Genomic DNA, 15457 nt, shown 5'->3' with positions numbered 1-15457 from the left:
TTCTTTTCTTCTCAGGAGCTCCGGGAAATCAGGGCCCCATTGGGCAGCCTGGGATACCTGGGCACAATGTGAGAGTGGGCTATACACTAGTAAAACACAGTCAGTCAGAACAGGTGCCATTATGCCCCATTGGGATGAGCCGGCTCTGGGTGGGTTACAGCTTGCTGTTCGTGGAGGGGCAGGAGAAAGCCCATAACCAGGATCTGGGTAAGTACTGGCTTTGACAGCTAGTCCTTGCTCCCTGTTCCTATGAAGAATGAGAACTGACCGCTTTTCTTCTCACAGCCCTTTTGACCCATGGTTGTGAAATAGGCCACAAGCATCAGCTCTGTGGTCAAAAAAAAAATAGTTTGATTCAAATACTGCTCCTACTACTTGAAAGTCACATGCCCTGGGTAAATTATTCAACTTCTCCAAGCTTTCATCCTCCCTTAATGGGACTAAGCTCTTTCTACTATCTGTCACATAGAGTGGTATAAGGAATTCATGAATCACCCAATGTAAAAATATAGTTAAGCCTGCATTATTAGTGATTAGTGATAACAAAAGTAACATGACCTGCAGGGCAGTGATGATGACTCAAGGATTAATTGCATTAGCAGCAGGTGTGTTAACTCTTAGACGTAAATTCCATCTATTAAATATTGGTTTTACAAAGCAGATTAATTAGAGAGTGATTATTCACTTTCTCAAAAAGAGTCTCATCATTATCCAACTCCCCTGGTAGCTTTACGATACAATTTGATCCTCAGATTCTAGCACCTACCACAGTCACAGGACTGTCAGGAGAGATCTGTACTGCTCTGAGCAAGCATTTAGGTAGAAATTCACATCTTCAGCTATTCCAGGCCTTGTGCGTCTGCTTTTTTAGCCAGCACTTACCTGACTCTTGCCCATCTTCTCTTCCCAGGATTTGCTGGCTCCTGCCTGCCCCGATTCAGCACCATGCCCTTCATCTACTGCAACATCAATGAAGTGTGCCACTATGCCAGACGCAATGATAAATCCTACTGGCTCTCCACTACTGCCCCCATTCCCATGATGCCTGTGGGCCAGACCCAGATTCCCCAGTATATCAGCCGCTGCTCTGTATGTGAGGCACCCTCACAAGCCATTGCCGTGCACAGCCAGGACATCACCATTCCACAGTGCCCTCTGGGTTGGCACAGCCTCTGGATCGGATACTCCTTCCTCATGGTGAGGCCTTGAACCATTTTGTCCCTCAGTGTAGAAACGGAGATAGAGAGTAGGGGTGAAGAGCTCAGGGAAGGACCCTCCCTTTGATCCCAGGCTCAAGGGGACAAAGGTCAGAAAATAGTTTAACAGGAAGAGAGATGAAGGTGTGAATTACAATTTTGGGGGTTGGGGGAAGGGGTAGACAGCAATTTGAACCTGATGTTCTGGACTGAGAACCTGTAGGTGTCACAAGTCAAGGCCCTACTCTATGTGTCCTTCAGTTGTGTCACTACCGAGGGAAAACTAGAACTGTAATTTGAACAGATACAGAGGGAAATGCTGTCCTCAAATGAGGCCAGCACGTATTTGTACTGATCAAGCTGAAAATAACATTTACCACCTTGCCGTCTACCCTCCCAGATCTCTCTAGCTCCTGCTATCTCTTTTTGTTACCTCCTCTTAAAGACTGGCATGAAGGCATGCTGTATTTGTATGGCCTTGTGAACCTTCTGTTGCTTCTCCAATTTTTGTGGTGTGAAGGTATGCTGTGTGTCTAGCTAGGAAAGAGAACATCAGTAACCCCAAGGAGACAGTTCCGTAACTATCTGGGGAGGCTTCTTCAAATGAAATCAGGAGTAAGACTAAGGCAACTCCCAGGAAAACTACAGCATAAAGCTCACTGAAGTCCCCTGGTTGGGCAGAGCTCACTGAATCGCTAAAGACTCTGGTGTAATTGCGCCCACCCAAAACTGACATGTTTTCATAAGCCAGAGTCATCATCAGCGAAGTATTACTCTCTGAAAGTTAAGCAACTGACAGCCTGCTAGCCACTTGCCGATGCAGATGTACATAAAGCCTCCTCTTGGCCTCCTTGTGCTTCCAGCTAATCTGAAGGGAGATGGCTGGGGTGTAGACAGGAGGTCTGGAGGTATAGTGACTAGAGACTTCCAGGACACCAGTGGCCTATTAACTGAACTCCAAGGAACTCTGAAGTAAGGCCTGAGACATTTTAGGTCCAATACACCCAAGCCTTCCTTGAGTTGTCAGGTAACAAACACTGTGTGTCACTCCAGAGGCTATGGCACAGGTTGAAAACATAAGCAGTTCTAGTGGAGGTCGTTTCAGGATGAGAACTATAGGGGACACGCTGTTATTAGAAAGAGCATTGGGGACTATTATACTCTTTCCCTTCTTAGAGGACAGTGCACATGGATGGGCTTAAAACTCTGTTAATTCCAAAACCTTGCTCAGAGGTCTATGTCTGAGGAACAAGATGGACCCCTAGGCAAAGGCACTTGCCACTAAGCCTAACCAAACCCAACACAAAATAAAGAACTGTAAAATACATGTGTATGGAAACAGGGAGATGAAGGCAAACCTCACATAGCCTCGAAGTCCGTGAGATAAGCGCAGATAGGGAAACACTGGAGCAAATGTGATCACTGACCATGCAGGGTACAAAGGAGCTGGGGGTAACGGTGCAGCATCCCACAGCTGCTTCAGGGAGGATGGCCAGTGCTTGCCTCCGAAGCCCAGGTTCATCAAGCTGGCTAGAAACTGAGTGATCTGAACCCCACTGGGGTCCAGAGTTCTAGAATGGGGTACATATGCAGTCCTGTAGAAACAGGACATGAAGCACCTCCATGTTGAGTTCTGGCAGAGCCCACACAACCCCCTCCCTTCTGTTTCAGCACACTGCTGCTGGGGCTGAGGGTGGAGGCCAGTCCCTAGTCTCCCCTGGCTCCTGTCTTGAGGACTTCCGGGCCACTCCTTTCATCGAGTGCAGCGGTGCCCGTGGTACCTGCCACTACTTTGCCAACAAGTACAGTTTCTGGCTGACAACGGTGGAGGAGAGACGGCAGTTTCGGGAAGAGCCTGTGTCTGAGACGCTGAAAACCGGGCAGCTTCACACCAGGGTGAGCCGCTGCCAGGTGTGTATGAAAAGCCTGTAGGGTATTGTCTGTCACCCACCCTCTGATCTCCTTACCCGCCTCACAACACTCACCTCAACAAGTCTGAACAGTCTGAGAAAGGAAGACCTGAGCCCGTTTGCCTGTCAAGTTGTACATCAAAGTTTCATTTGGACTGGACTACTGGACACTGGTCATCCCAACCCTCAGCCTCCACGGATGAGCCCACTGTGCTAGGATTTGCTCTCCTGTTCCCATCCATCTGGTGCTAATGTTCCATTTTGATATGTGTGTGATTACTCATGGCTACCTCAGAAAGGTGTGCTAAACTGCCATTTCCTAAGACTGCTCAAGGTCTCCTCACTGCCTTAACCAGGAAGTTCTTTATAACAGCTAAGTTATTTTTTTTTATGACAAGACATTACCACACATTATTTGAGTCAAACTAGAACTCAGGATTTCCACCCTAAAAATATGTTTCTGGCTGAACATTATAGACACCTTAAATCTGCCTAGGGCTAACCCTCCCTACTGCAGGCAGCTTATTATATTTAGACAGGCAGTAGTATTGGAATGAGGAGCCAGCCTATAGCCAGAACTGAGCTGTGATTTCTTCCAGAATTTTGTTAGGCCCATGCCCCATCTTAACTAGGAAAGGCTGAAAGGCCAGTATTTGGTCATAGACAAATCGCTACCCCTGGTCCACATCCAGAGAGATAGACAAGTTGGTCCAATCCAAAGCAGAACGAAGAATACAATAAATGTGAGTAAGCTCACAGGAGGAAATGAGAATCCTTTCTTTCTTCTTGGCCTAGGGCAGAGGGATGAATACATATAGAGAAAGCAGTTCTGCTTCTGAGTCCAGGAACAAAAAGGTAAATCTCATGTCTCCATTCCTCAGAAATCCCTAGGTATTCCAAATGCCACCCAGATGTGTGTAGGTGACAAACTGTGTTGGCTCCCTGCATGCTGAGGCTATTAGAAATGTTCTGATCAAATGGCCATCCAACTACTCTCCTACAAGTAGCCTTTTACAGTTGGCTTTTTTTTTTAATTTCATAAAAATCTAGCACTCACCATTGTTAGCAGACCTGAGGCACAGTCTGAGTTGGCCATGAAGTATATTGCTTTCTGTTTGAAGCAATTCATTTTAATTACCAGTTGCATAGAACACAATCAGTTACACTGACATGAAGCACCCCTTTCCAGGTGATTTGCTTCCTTGAGTACTATGTAAACTGTGCCAACGCAGGTAAAGCATAACCAGTATATTCTGAGCTGTTGGCATCACCTCCTAGATAAGTAACAAATGGTGTTAGCTTTGTACATAGCAAATAAAAGTAATGAAATGTGAACATTCAACTTTTTGAAACTTTTTGAAAGACTTTCTAATATCCACTCTCACTACACTTTGCAACAAAACATTGAGGCGGGGAAATTAGAAAACAATTTAGTCAATGGGCAGAAAGAGTCTTCTCTTAGACAACAAACCCACAACATGTTTCATAATCAGCACAAAGTACTTTTATCTCTTTCACACGCTAGAGTTCAGGAAAGGAGATTTCATTCTTCAGTGGCCTCGGGATCATTTACCAGTAAGTTAAAAGTTGGCAAACATTAAAATCAGTAAAAGGAAATTTTCTGACTGGAGAGATGGCACAGCAGTTAAGAGTGCTTGCTACACAATCAGGGGGCCTGGAGTTTGGGTCCCAATATGTGCATAAAAAAGCCACTAGTTCTGTGTATGTCTTAACCCCAGCTTCAAGGGAAGTGGTGACAGGAGGATGGCTGGGTGTTACATATTCCACCCTAACCAGGAAAGCATGAACCCCAGAGAGATCCTCTCTCAAAAGATTATACAGAGAATGATAAAGGACACCTGATGACCAAAGAGGGCCACACGGCCTCCACTTCTGATCAGAGATGTCGTGCCTGTGTGAGTATGTGTGCATGTACACACACATGTACACAAATACATATTAAAAATAAAATCTAAACTATATGTGGGCACACATTCATATATGTCATGTGCAATAACTTAAATATGTACATATGTTTACATATGAATAAAACAATCCTGTGAAAGGATAAACAACAAAAATAACCCAGGAGTTTTCAGGGAAGGAAACTGACCCATGGGAGAGAATGTTATTATGCTGGATACCATTTTTCATCTTTTGAATTTGAACCTATGGAATGTATAACATACAGGCAATAAGAAGAAGGGAGGGAAGAAGGGAGGGAGAGAGGGAGGGAGGAAGGGAGGGAGGGAGAGAAGGAGGGAGAGAAGGAGGGAGGGAGGGAAAAAGGGAGGGAGGAAGAAAAAGAGGGAGGAAGGGAAGGAGGGAAGGAGAGAAGGAGGGAAGGAAAATGAAAAGGAAATGATGGAACCTAAGGAAAGAAGTGAGTTCGTCGGTGCTATTTCAAGACTACAGATACTGGCCTCCTGTGGATCTCTGTATAGAAAGAAGATGAAATGCAGACCCGTGTGAAACACACACTTAAAGGTGCAACAAAAGGAAACTAGGTAGGTACTGTGGAGACTTAAGCATCCTCCTTGCCACATATTCAGCACAGGTAACCTCATGAGTATGTGCTTCCAAACTTCGAAAGTTCATAGTACTAAAATGTCTTGGACTTGTATTTAATGAACAGATTGAATGTCACCACATGAACAGTTCTTTCTACATATAGTTCTCAACCAAAACAGTATAATTCAAACACTTTATTTAATCCTTCAAACAAAAATCAATGCTTTAAGTGAGCGTTTGATAAGGCCAGGCCAGCCCTCCACTTGCTTTTGTAAATCAAGTTTTATTAGAGTACAGCCATGCTTAGTCACATGCATATTGTCTGGGGCTGTTTTTACAGAGTAGAATAGTTATGACAAAAGTCACCTGGCCTACATAGACTAAAATATTATCTTTACAGAAAAACTTTGCTGACCTCTGCTTCAAGTGATCATGGTTTGATTTAAGGATATGGAGACATCTAATGAAAATATCAGTAAGGATGGAGACTGGGACCTATCAAATAGGTGTCTCCAGAAAGGAAGACAATTAAGAAGCGTATATTTGACATCATTTTGACAAATATTTTGATAAAAATTATAACTATGTAAATTGCATATTCAGATAATTTAACAAGAATATTTTCCCTGATTCATTTATTTTATTATTTGAGTAAGAAAACAGATTTCTTCTTAGTATTTAGCCCCAAAGAGGTCACCTAAAAGGGTGAAGAAATATAGTATAACCATCTCTCATCTGCTCACAGTTGCAGCAAGATGGGAGATGCTGTCTGTCTTCCAAATGCCCTCATTTCAGTTGCTGAAGACTTACTGTCGCCATGGAAGACGAGGCTGGGAAGCAATGGATTCGGAATCTTCTCCTAGACTCCATGACTTTTCTCTATCTTTCAGGGATGACTTGGTGTCATTGACTTGCTGTTTTGTTTTATTTCTGAAAAAAGGACAATTGGCTCAGTCATAATTGCTATTAAGTTTGTATGCTATTGGCATATCAGGCACTTGCTGACCAGAAAAGTTTTATGTAACCAGTTCATGTTCTTGTGATGTCAGATGGAAGGCAGAAGACCAACTCATTGAGTTCTCACTATCCTACACACTGAGAATCTCAAAATCTTCCTCCAGGTCAAAGTCCTCCAGTTGTTCAGTAGAGTCTATGAATTCTGTTGGAATATAGAAAGGAGAAAAACTTTACACTTGGATTGATGCTCCCAATCAAGAGACTCCCCAGCCACTGCTACTCTGTATGTTTGAATCAATTTGCTAAAAGCAAAGTTTGTCTGGAGGAAATATACAATTAGACCTACTATAAAGTATTACAATTTTTCTTTAAAACTCAAAACAATCAGGCCTGTTTCTATAGGCCTAATCACAGTATCTATTTCTCTTTCTGACAGTTTATTTATTTTTTGAGATGAGGTCTTGGGACATAGCTCAAACCGGCCTGGAACTCAGGCTCCTTTAGCCTTATCATTTTGAGTGATAAACAACTACCAACTCAAACATCAAGATACTTTCTGAGTTACCCAGGCCTCTGCTGGTTTTCTAAAACAAACTTTAGTCACCTTTACTTTGCAATGATAAATCTTTTACACTGAGTTAATGTTCTTCTTGTTATCATTCTTTAAAACCAACAAATATCAGCTTCTCTAAAAATTATAATAATTAGAAGCACCATTCTTTGCTCGGACTGGATGAGCAGAAATTTCAATTTTCATAAATGAGATGGGCCACAGTTGCTTTTATATCAGCAAACAGTTGTAACATGTTGGGTCTGCTGGCCAAGAGCTTACAAAAACAGCTTACCTGCCCCCGTGGTTGTCACTTCTGGCTTGGCTGGAGGTACAAAGGGAGGCCAGTGTGATGGGTGTTTCTGAACTAATTCAAACATCCTCAGATTCTCCTTTAGAATTTCCTGGGTAGACCAAAGAACAGCTGTAAATACCATGGAGTCACTACTCTTCAGTTTAGTTGGCAATTCATGAACCTAAACCATGAGCATAGCCTGGTAGTTGGCAGAAGTGTGAAAAGAACCCCTAGTAAATACATTCAACCTCTACTTGAATCATCGATGACTCCGGCTGACTTCAGTTCTGGATCCTTTTGACAAGGCAAGGACATTGGAACTGATAGCTAATGGAGCCTAGTATGGACCGATCCAGTCATGGGGCTCAGGGAATTTACTGGTTATACAGGGTCAGCTCAGTGTAGGGGTGAAGTGTTCCTTAAAAAGTCATTTAATTAAATTAAATATGCCCACAAGAGAACTCTGGTACACATTTAAATGCCTACACTTCCTGCCCGAATTTAAGAAACATATCCTAGAGGCTGGAGAGACAGCTCAGTGGTTAAGAGCAGTGGCTGCTCTTCCAGAGGTCCTGAGTTTAATTCCCAGCAACCACATGATGGCTCACAACCATCTGTAATAGGATCCGATGCCCTCTTCTGGCACGCAGGTGTACATGCAAATAGAACACTCATATACATAAAATAAACAATTTTATTTACAAAATTTATAAAATAAATTTTAAAATTAAAAAAAGAAAAGTATTTTTAAAAGAAAAAGAAATTTATCCTAATTTAAATGATACAGCTATCATTACATTGTCATTCTGGCTTCAAACATCAATATGGCTTTGCTACACTCTGAAATGGAAACACCTTTAAAAAAACTCTCTTGGAGCTCAGTGGTTAGGAGCACTTTCTGTTCTTCCAGAAGGACCAAATTTAGTACCTAGCACCCACAATAGGCAGGTCGCAATCTGTATCTTAAGGCTCCAGAGGACCCAATGCTCTCTTCTAGGCCTCCATAGGTATGCGAATAAGCAGGGCATGATCACACAGACACATAAAAGTAATGACGGTAAACACGAATCTTTAAAAAGTAATTCTCTTGGCTATATATGTATAGGAGTTCATATTCTGCAGTGGTAGCCACTGGTAAGTTGCCATTGTTAAAAGCAGATAACCCGAATTAAATTAGCGGGCTATAAATAACAAACAAAAAAGACATGAAAATGGAAGAGGGACATGTTGAGAAGAAAGGGTTTGATGGGAGGGGATAAGAGAGGATAACAGGAGAGAATATAATCTATCAATCTATCTATGATCTATGAATCTACCTATGATAGATAGAAGATAGATAAATAGATAGATAGATAGATAGTAGATAGATAGATAGATAGATAGATAGATAGACAGACAGACAGATAGATAGATAGATAGAAAGAAAGGAAATATGTGTGTAACATATTTCGCGACTTATTTGTGATCAGTATTTACACAGCTACAACAATAAGACCATGCATGGTTTTTTCCACTAAAATGGAGTAATAATTCTCTTGGGCTGGGGATATAGCTCACTGACAGCACTTTTCAAGGATGTGCAAGGTCATGCATTCAATCCTCATGTGATAGCAATAACAAGAATATTTCTCTTGAACTGGACATAGCAGCTTGCATCTATAATCTTAGTACACTGAAGGTTGAAGAAGTATCACAAGCCTGAGGCCAGCCTGGTCAACTTCTGTGAAATAAGTAATCAAATAATTGTAAACTCTATATTGTTTCACTAAATTATTATCTGAGGTTACAGATTCTATTGGGGTGTCAGTGTCAATCATTCGTTCATTATGAAGAAAAATCTTCCCTCCATTTGCATATAAAACTCTGGGTTCCTGGAATGCTTTGGTTTTAGAGATAGAGCTTCATGTCTCAGTTACCTCACCAGATACTTTAAACACTACTCCTATGATCCCCCTTAACTCATTCAGTGAATGTGTATCAATATATGACATCTATTTTGTATGTGTTAGAGACTGACAATGGGGAAATGGCTACAGAGATTGGTGAACCAATGTAAGAATTCTCTTTTACCCAATATACCAAAAAGGGAAAATAATCACTCATCACGGACTTACACAAATGCTGATCCCTTTCAGTGGTGATATGCTTATACTTTATATAAAAAAGCCAGTTAACAGAAGGAAAAGTCCTCTAAACCATAATGAAATCTACTGGGTTGTAAATGAACCACTAAATACCTAGAAAGCACTTTTGTCTCTTTACTCACTTTTGCAAACATATAGTAAGGAAGAAATACTGACTGAACAATATGAAGTGGGCAGTTGGAGGCTGATCAGCCTAATATTATCTGCGAGTTTCAGGCACCTTGCAGCCTTAACTTTCATTGCTGAGTCTGTCTTTCAGCTGATACACACAAAGACTTAAAAGTCTTTATTCACTTTCCCCAAACTTATGTCGAGCTCTCCACACCTGACAGGCTCATTTTCATCTTAATTTCCTCCTCTTGCAACCAAATTATATCAGACTGTTTTCATGTTGCTATGTAAATGTAGTCTTAAAATAATACATTCATCTTTAGTAGTTTTTATGCTTATGTTTTTTTTAAAAAAAAATCCATACGTACTTACCTTCTGAACAAGGCTACACCAATTATCAAAGTCTTTCTCTTCCTTGCAGAAAAATCCCTTGGGTGGGGAAGAAGAACAGTATTTAGAATTCCCCATTACAAGATAGAGCTCTTTTCCCAGGATTAGGAGGCAGGCCACCATCTTGCCATGCATCTTCCTGGCAGCATATAAAGACTGGCTAGCTGGGCTTCCCTCTACCCTAAATCATTGCCTAAAATATGCACACACCTTGCAATTCCCTCTCTTCTTCCTTCCTCCCCTCCTTCCCTCCCTTTCTATCTCTTCCTCCCTCCTGTCTCCTCCTTCCCTCCGTTCCTTACTCATTTTCCCTCTTCCTCCTGGTCTCTAGCTTCTTTATTGCTTCCTCCCTCCCCCATGAACACTGCAGGACATTTTAACTTGGAGAATATATATATATATATATATATATATATTACAGCAGGAAACAAAAGCCCAAATAATACTTTTAGTTAGAAGCATTACTTTAAAAGATAGATTTGACTCTTCAAAAAAAAATTATCTATTGAATTGTGAGAAGCAGCAGTGTCCTTCTGCCCTGACAGTCATCCCTCAGTACAAGGAATGGTCCCAAACAAGGGGGTACTGCTCAGACTTTGGTCACTGGTGCTCTGATGGATGAAACAGGAAATGATGTAGAGAGGGCCTTTTCAGTGTATGTTGATAGCAAGCATACTTTCCAGAGCAAACCTGAGACATCCTGGATTTGGGCATCAAGAAATAGATGCTGACCTCTGAAGGACTCTTACTCACGTATCCCTTCCTAGTGCTTTCCCACCTTAAATTTAAATGGCAAACATTTGAAGGTGATAAGGAAAAGGATGAGAGATACTAGTGCTACTGACCTTTTACGGTGTGTACAGTGCGCCTGGTCCTATACTGACTGTTCATATATGTTACAGCTCACATAACCAAATAAAGAGAGAGGTAGTGTGTCCCTACTTCTAGTAGTGTGAAAATCGATGCTCAGAAAAGTTAAGTGACTTTTCTTACATAGTTCAGTAGCAGAGCTTGGGCCTAATGTGAAAAGTTTGGCTCCAGGGTCCATGCTTTCCCTGCCATGTCATCGTGCCTCATTTGGGGGTGCTGAGCAAGTGCACTCTTGCTATGCGACTTAACAGCCTGGGCAATTGCCAAGGGACCTATTTTTAGTAGGTTATCGTCAAAGTTCCTTGAAATACCCACCAAGGCCACAGAAGGATCCAAGTTCAGGATACTCATCCGCTGTGGAGACTGCAGGCAATGGAAAGTCTGGTCGTCTACGAGCCCATTCTCTTCAGTGTCAACAAAGGTCTGGGTTGTGTGAGGGTCCAAGAAAATGAGCTCATCACCTGTTTTATGAAGGCACGGTTACTCTTTGAAGAAGCACTGGCCCTGCTCCCACTGCTTTCCTAAGGATGAGCTTTCCCCCACCCACCCCCAGTTCTAATCTCTTCAACAGTGAGAATGGGATGACAGGAAGCCCAAAGCCAGGGTGAGCATGCTTGAGAAAAGCCACATGTGCCAAAATCTAATCATTCAAAGAGAGACTTGACCTAACATCTCTTCTATATCCAGGTCCCCAAATGAAAAGGGATAGGTTTGGGAAAGGTGGGAATGACAGAACAGGATGACATGGCAGGCTCTGTGAGCAGCAGTTGCAAAGAGGTGGTAGAAGAATTCCCAAAGCTGTGCACTCCACTATCACTAGGGGGCATTCTACATCTTTCAGCATTGGAAAGCATCTTGAGATATACCACTGGTTCTCAGATCCATATTCAGAGAGCACCTCTCAGAATGGAAAAGACCTTGGCCTCCAAAGGAAATTCTACCCGAACACAATAGGGATGCTAACCTCTGTGGATTAGAGTCCAGTGAGCTGACACCTGTTCACTGATTAGCAGTTAGCTAGTGGGTTAGTCATGGTGAGAAAGCTTGTCAGTTCCCTTCTGTCATGTAAACTTCAGTATAGATGAACCTCACTGGCAAAAACTACTTGAAATGACTAATGTGTGTGTGTGTGTGTGTGTGCCTGTGCGTGTGCCTGTGCGTGTGCGTGTGTGTTTTGCTGGGGATCAAACTTAAGACTTTGTATATATTATGTAAACATTCTACCACTGGGCCAAAATTCAAGTCTAAGATGATTGAGTTTCACATGTAAGAGGAAAGTCATGCTTCACTAAACTGCAAAAGCTCAACCTCAACACAACCCTGGAGGAGATTTGGATGATAAAGTATCTACCCTGATCTAATGATTAAAGGGAAGGCAGTTCTTTTGTTGCAAAATAGACAAATGCCTCAAGAAGCATCTGATCTCTCTGTCCAGCCCCAAGGCCACCTGGATCTCTATGACCTCAACCACGTCAGGTGATAAAAGATTATTTACTGGCAAGAAGAAAATGTCCCCTAAGTCTTTGGAATTGCATGCAGGGGGGGCACATTTATGTGATTCTACTGGCAAAGACTATGTTACTGATGCTTGGTGCAAAGTTTAACTGTTCTGTCTCATAGACAAAGACAAACTGCTCACCTCTTTCCTCTTTCAAACACTGCTGTTTTCCAGTGCTGTCATGAGGCCTGTTCTAGTATCTTACATGTACATAAGAACCAGAAATGTTCACCTCCCTGAAATGTATGCAATACAATACCCAACATAAAGATATTTTAATTACCTCACTTTGAGTCCGACATATTTACTCACAAATATATAGCTAAGGAGCATGGAAATCAGCACTTTATATGATTTACTAATGAAAAACAAAGTATAAATTCCTCATTAGACCAAGGCAGGTAACAACAGTAGCACACTAGCCTCAGATCACACTAAAGAACAACAATGCAAGATGTACAGCATGAAGCCTGCCTAAGACCTTCCAGTAAAGGTAGTTGGAAAGGGAAGTTGGAGACACAAAAATAGAAATCCCACGAGGGGTAGAAGCCAACCATCCACCACAGTACTTTAAGGTACAGTGTTGGGAATGATAATAGCTTGTTGGACTCCAGCCATGACCTTTCCCCGTGTGTAGGGAGGGGACAGCTTTGCAGGCTGCCTCTTTTCTGAGAGTGTTTATAAGAGATACAGCAGAAGACATGTGATGTTGAGACTGAGGTTCCTGGAGAAGGGGCAGGTTGCTCAACCATCCGCAAAGACCATAGCTAATGCTGTAGCTCTCCACATGGCTACCTGGATCCAAGAGCAGAGAACAAACAGTTCCTTCCTTCTGAGCAAGCAAAACCTGACAGACAGAGGATCAACATGGCCAGAGCCTCCCACGACTACCTCTTCTCCAGCTGCCCACTTGGCAGGAGGGCCTTAGGAAAAAGATCAGGGCTGGGGAGGGCAGACCCAGATGACCAAATTGGGATCAAATCCTGCCTTCACTGCTTGTTAGCTGAGCGACATTGAGAAAATAATCTCTTAATCTTCATTTCACTATCTGTAAAATGAAAAATAGCCTCTCTCTCTCTCTCTCTCTCTCTCTCTCTCTCTCTCTCTCGTGATAATGACTATGGGGAAAGCATGGCAATGTTCAGTGCAGACTTTTCCCCACAAATACTTCTTTCTGATCCATGGTTAGTCAGAGCTAGCCACAGGAAACCCACAGATACTAAGTCATAGTGGTGGCTGCATCATTTTATACCACTTTGTTGGACAGGAACACCAAAGCTTAGACAAAGAGAGCATCTGAATGTACATAGCTGCCAAATACTGTGGTTTGTACTTAGAAAACTACATAAAAGGTACCATGAACTCCAGATTTTCCATTAAGTTGTAGTTTTAAGGCTGGACCAATAGACAGCAGCATTACAGAAACAGGCAGGCACCTGGGTGGCAAGCCCCACAAGAAAAGCTGAAACAAAGAACTAAGGACAGACAGGGGTACTGGGTAGAGCCATTTCTCACTGAATACTTGCTATATGTCTAACTTGTTGCCAAATAGTTTACCATGAGATGACCTAACAGGGAGTCAAGCATTCATGCATTTTAAAGGACAGAAACCCAAGCCCAGGTTGTTTGTTTCCAGCAGTCAGGGCACTAGCTAGCAAGTCTCACTGGTTATATCCCTCCTTTTCCCATACTCTTCAGCACTCATCAGGTGGCCTGGTTCTTAAAGTATGGACCAGCAGCACTGAAAACACTTAGGAGAGCAAATCTCAGGTCCTATCCTAGACTTACTGCCCCTGTATCTCAATAGGTCCACAAAGGGATATGTGAACAAGTGAAGTCTGCATAGAAAAGCTAGTGTGCCATGTGCTAAGGGCCTTAAACGTCTTTGGTCACAGCTAGTGAGTTAGGAGAAAAGATTTCCACCATTTACAGAAATGGTGGATTAATCACTACAGCCCATATTAGGAGGTTTCCTTGTTGCTGTTTTTGGGAGTTTCGTTTTATTTTGGTTTACTTTGGTTTTGGTTTTGAGACAGGATCTCAATATATAGTACTGGCTAGCCTGGATTTCACTATGTAAACCTGGCAGAGCTTGAAATCACAGAGATCCACTCGCCTCTGCCCCTGCCCCTATGACTCTACCTCTCCATCTCTGTCTGCTGTCTCTGCCCTTTGTCTCTCTACCTCTGTGTGTCTCTGTCTCTGCCTCTCTCTCTATGCCTCTGTATCTCTCTGCATCTGCCTCTGTCTCTGCCCCTACCCTTCTCTACCTCTATGTCCCTGCCCATGCCTGTGCTTCTCTTCCTCTGCCTCTAACTCTTCGTCTCTGCCTCTGCCTCTCTGACTCTGCTGCTCTGCCTCTGACTCTCTGCCTCTGCCTCTCGGCCTCTGCCTCTCTGCCTCTGCCTCTGGCTCTGCCTCTATGCCTCTGCCTCTGCCTGACTCTGCCTCTCTGCCTCTCTGCCTCTGCCTCTAGAATGGCCCCTGCTCATGCCTCTGAATTCCTACCACTTCCCTTGCCTCTATCCCTCTGCCTCGGCCTCTGCATCTGTCCCTGCCTCTGACTCTTCTTCTGCTTCTGCCCCTGTACCTCTGCTATGATTCTGCCTCTGCCCCTCTCCTGCTCCTGCCTCTGCCTCTGCCTCTCTCTGAATCTGAATCTGCCTCTACCTCTCTGCCTCTGCCTCTGCCTCTGCCTCTGCCTCTCTGGCTCTGCCTCTGCCTCTCTGCATCTGCCTCTCTGCATCTGCCTCTGCCTCTGCCCCAAGCCTGCTCCTGCCTCTGCTTCTCTCTGCCCCGGCCTCTGCATCTGTCTCTGCCTCCCTATGCCTCTGCCTCTCTGCCTCTGCCTCTACCTCTGCCTCTGCCTCACTCTGCCTCTGCCTCTACCTCTGCCTCACTCTGCCTCTCTACCTCTGCCTCTCTGCCTCTGCCTCTGCTTCTCTGCCTATGCCTCTCTGCCTCTGCCTCTCTGCCTCTACCTCTGCTTCTCTGCCTCTCTGCCTCTCTGCCTCTATGTCTCTCT

At 43.3% G+C, this 15457-nt stretch overlaps 2 protein-coding genes across 3 annotated transcripts in view; one reads left to right on the top strand and one right to left on the bottom strand.

Moving 5' to 3' along the window:
• Positions 1-4441, top strand: part of Col4a6 (collagen type IV alpha 6 chain) — a 302326-nt gene extending 297885 nt beyond the window's left edge. Inside the window, exons 43-45 of the mRNA XM_028767474.1 lie at positions 16-207; positions 911-1197; positions 2868-4441. Of these exons, the coding sequence (XP_028623307.1) occupies positions 16-207; positions 911-1197; positions 2868-3128 (740 nt within the window). The 3' untranslated portion in view covers positions 3129-4441. The remainder of the gene's footprint in view (positions 1-15; positions 208-910; positions 1198-2867) is intronic.
• Positions 4442-5795: 1354 nt separating this feature from the next.
• Atg4a (autophagy related 4A cysteine peptidase) overlaps positions 5796-15457 on the bottom strand; it is a 64503-nt gene continuing 54841 nt past the window's right edge. For both annotated transcript variants that reach the window (XM_028767454.1, XM_028767455.1), the window contains 4 exons: positions 11250-11395; positions 10047-10103; positions 7420-7528; positions 5796-6776 (listed from right to left, as the gene is read on the bottom strand). In XM_028767454.1, the coding sequence (XP_028623287.1) occupies positions 6706-6776; positions 7420-7528; positions 10047-10103; positions 11250-11395 (383 nt within the window). In that variant the 3' untranslated portion in view covers positions 5796-6705. The remainder of the gene's footprint in view (positions 6777-7419; positions 7529-10046; positions 10104-11249; positions 11396-15457) is intronic.

This window comes from Grammomys surdaster, unplaced genomic scaffold, assembly GCF_004785775.1.
Source record: "Grammomys surdaster isolate TR1022 unplaced genomic scaffold, NIH_TR_1.0 173, whole genome shotgun sequence".
Lineage (NCBI taxonomy): Eukaryota > Metazoa > Chordata > Mammalia > Rodentia > Muridae > Grammomys > Grammomys surdaster.
The sequence above is the reverse complement of the archived record's forward strand: the minus strand, read 5'-3'. Positions and strand labels throughout refer to the sequence as shown.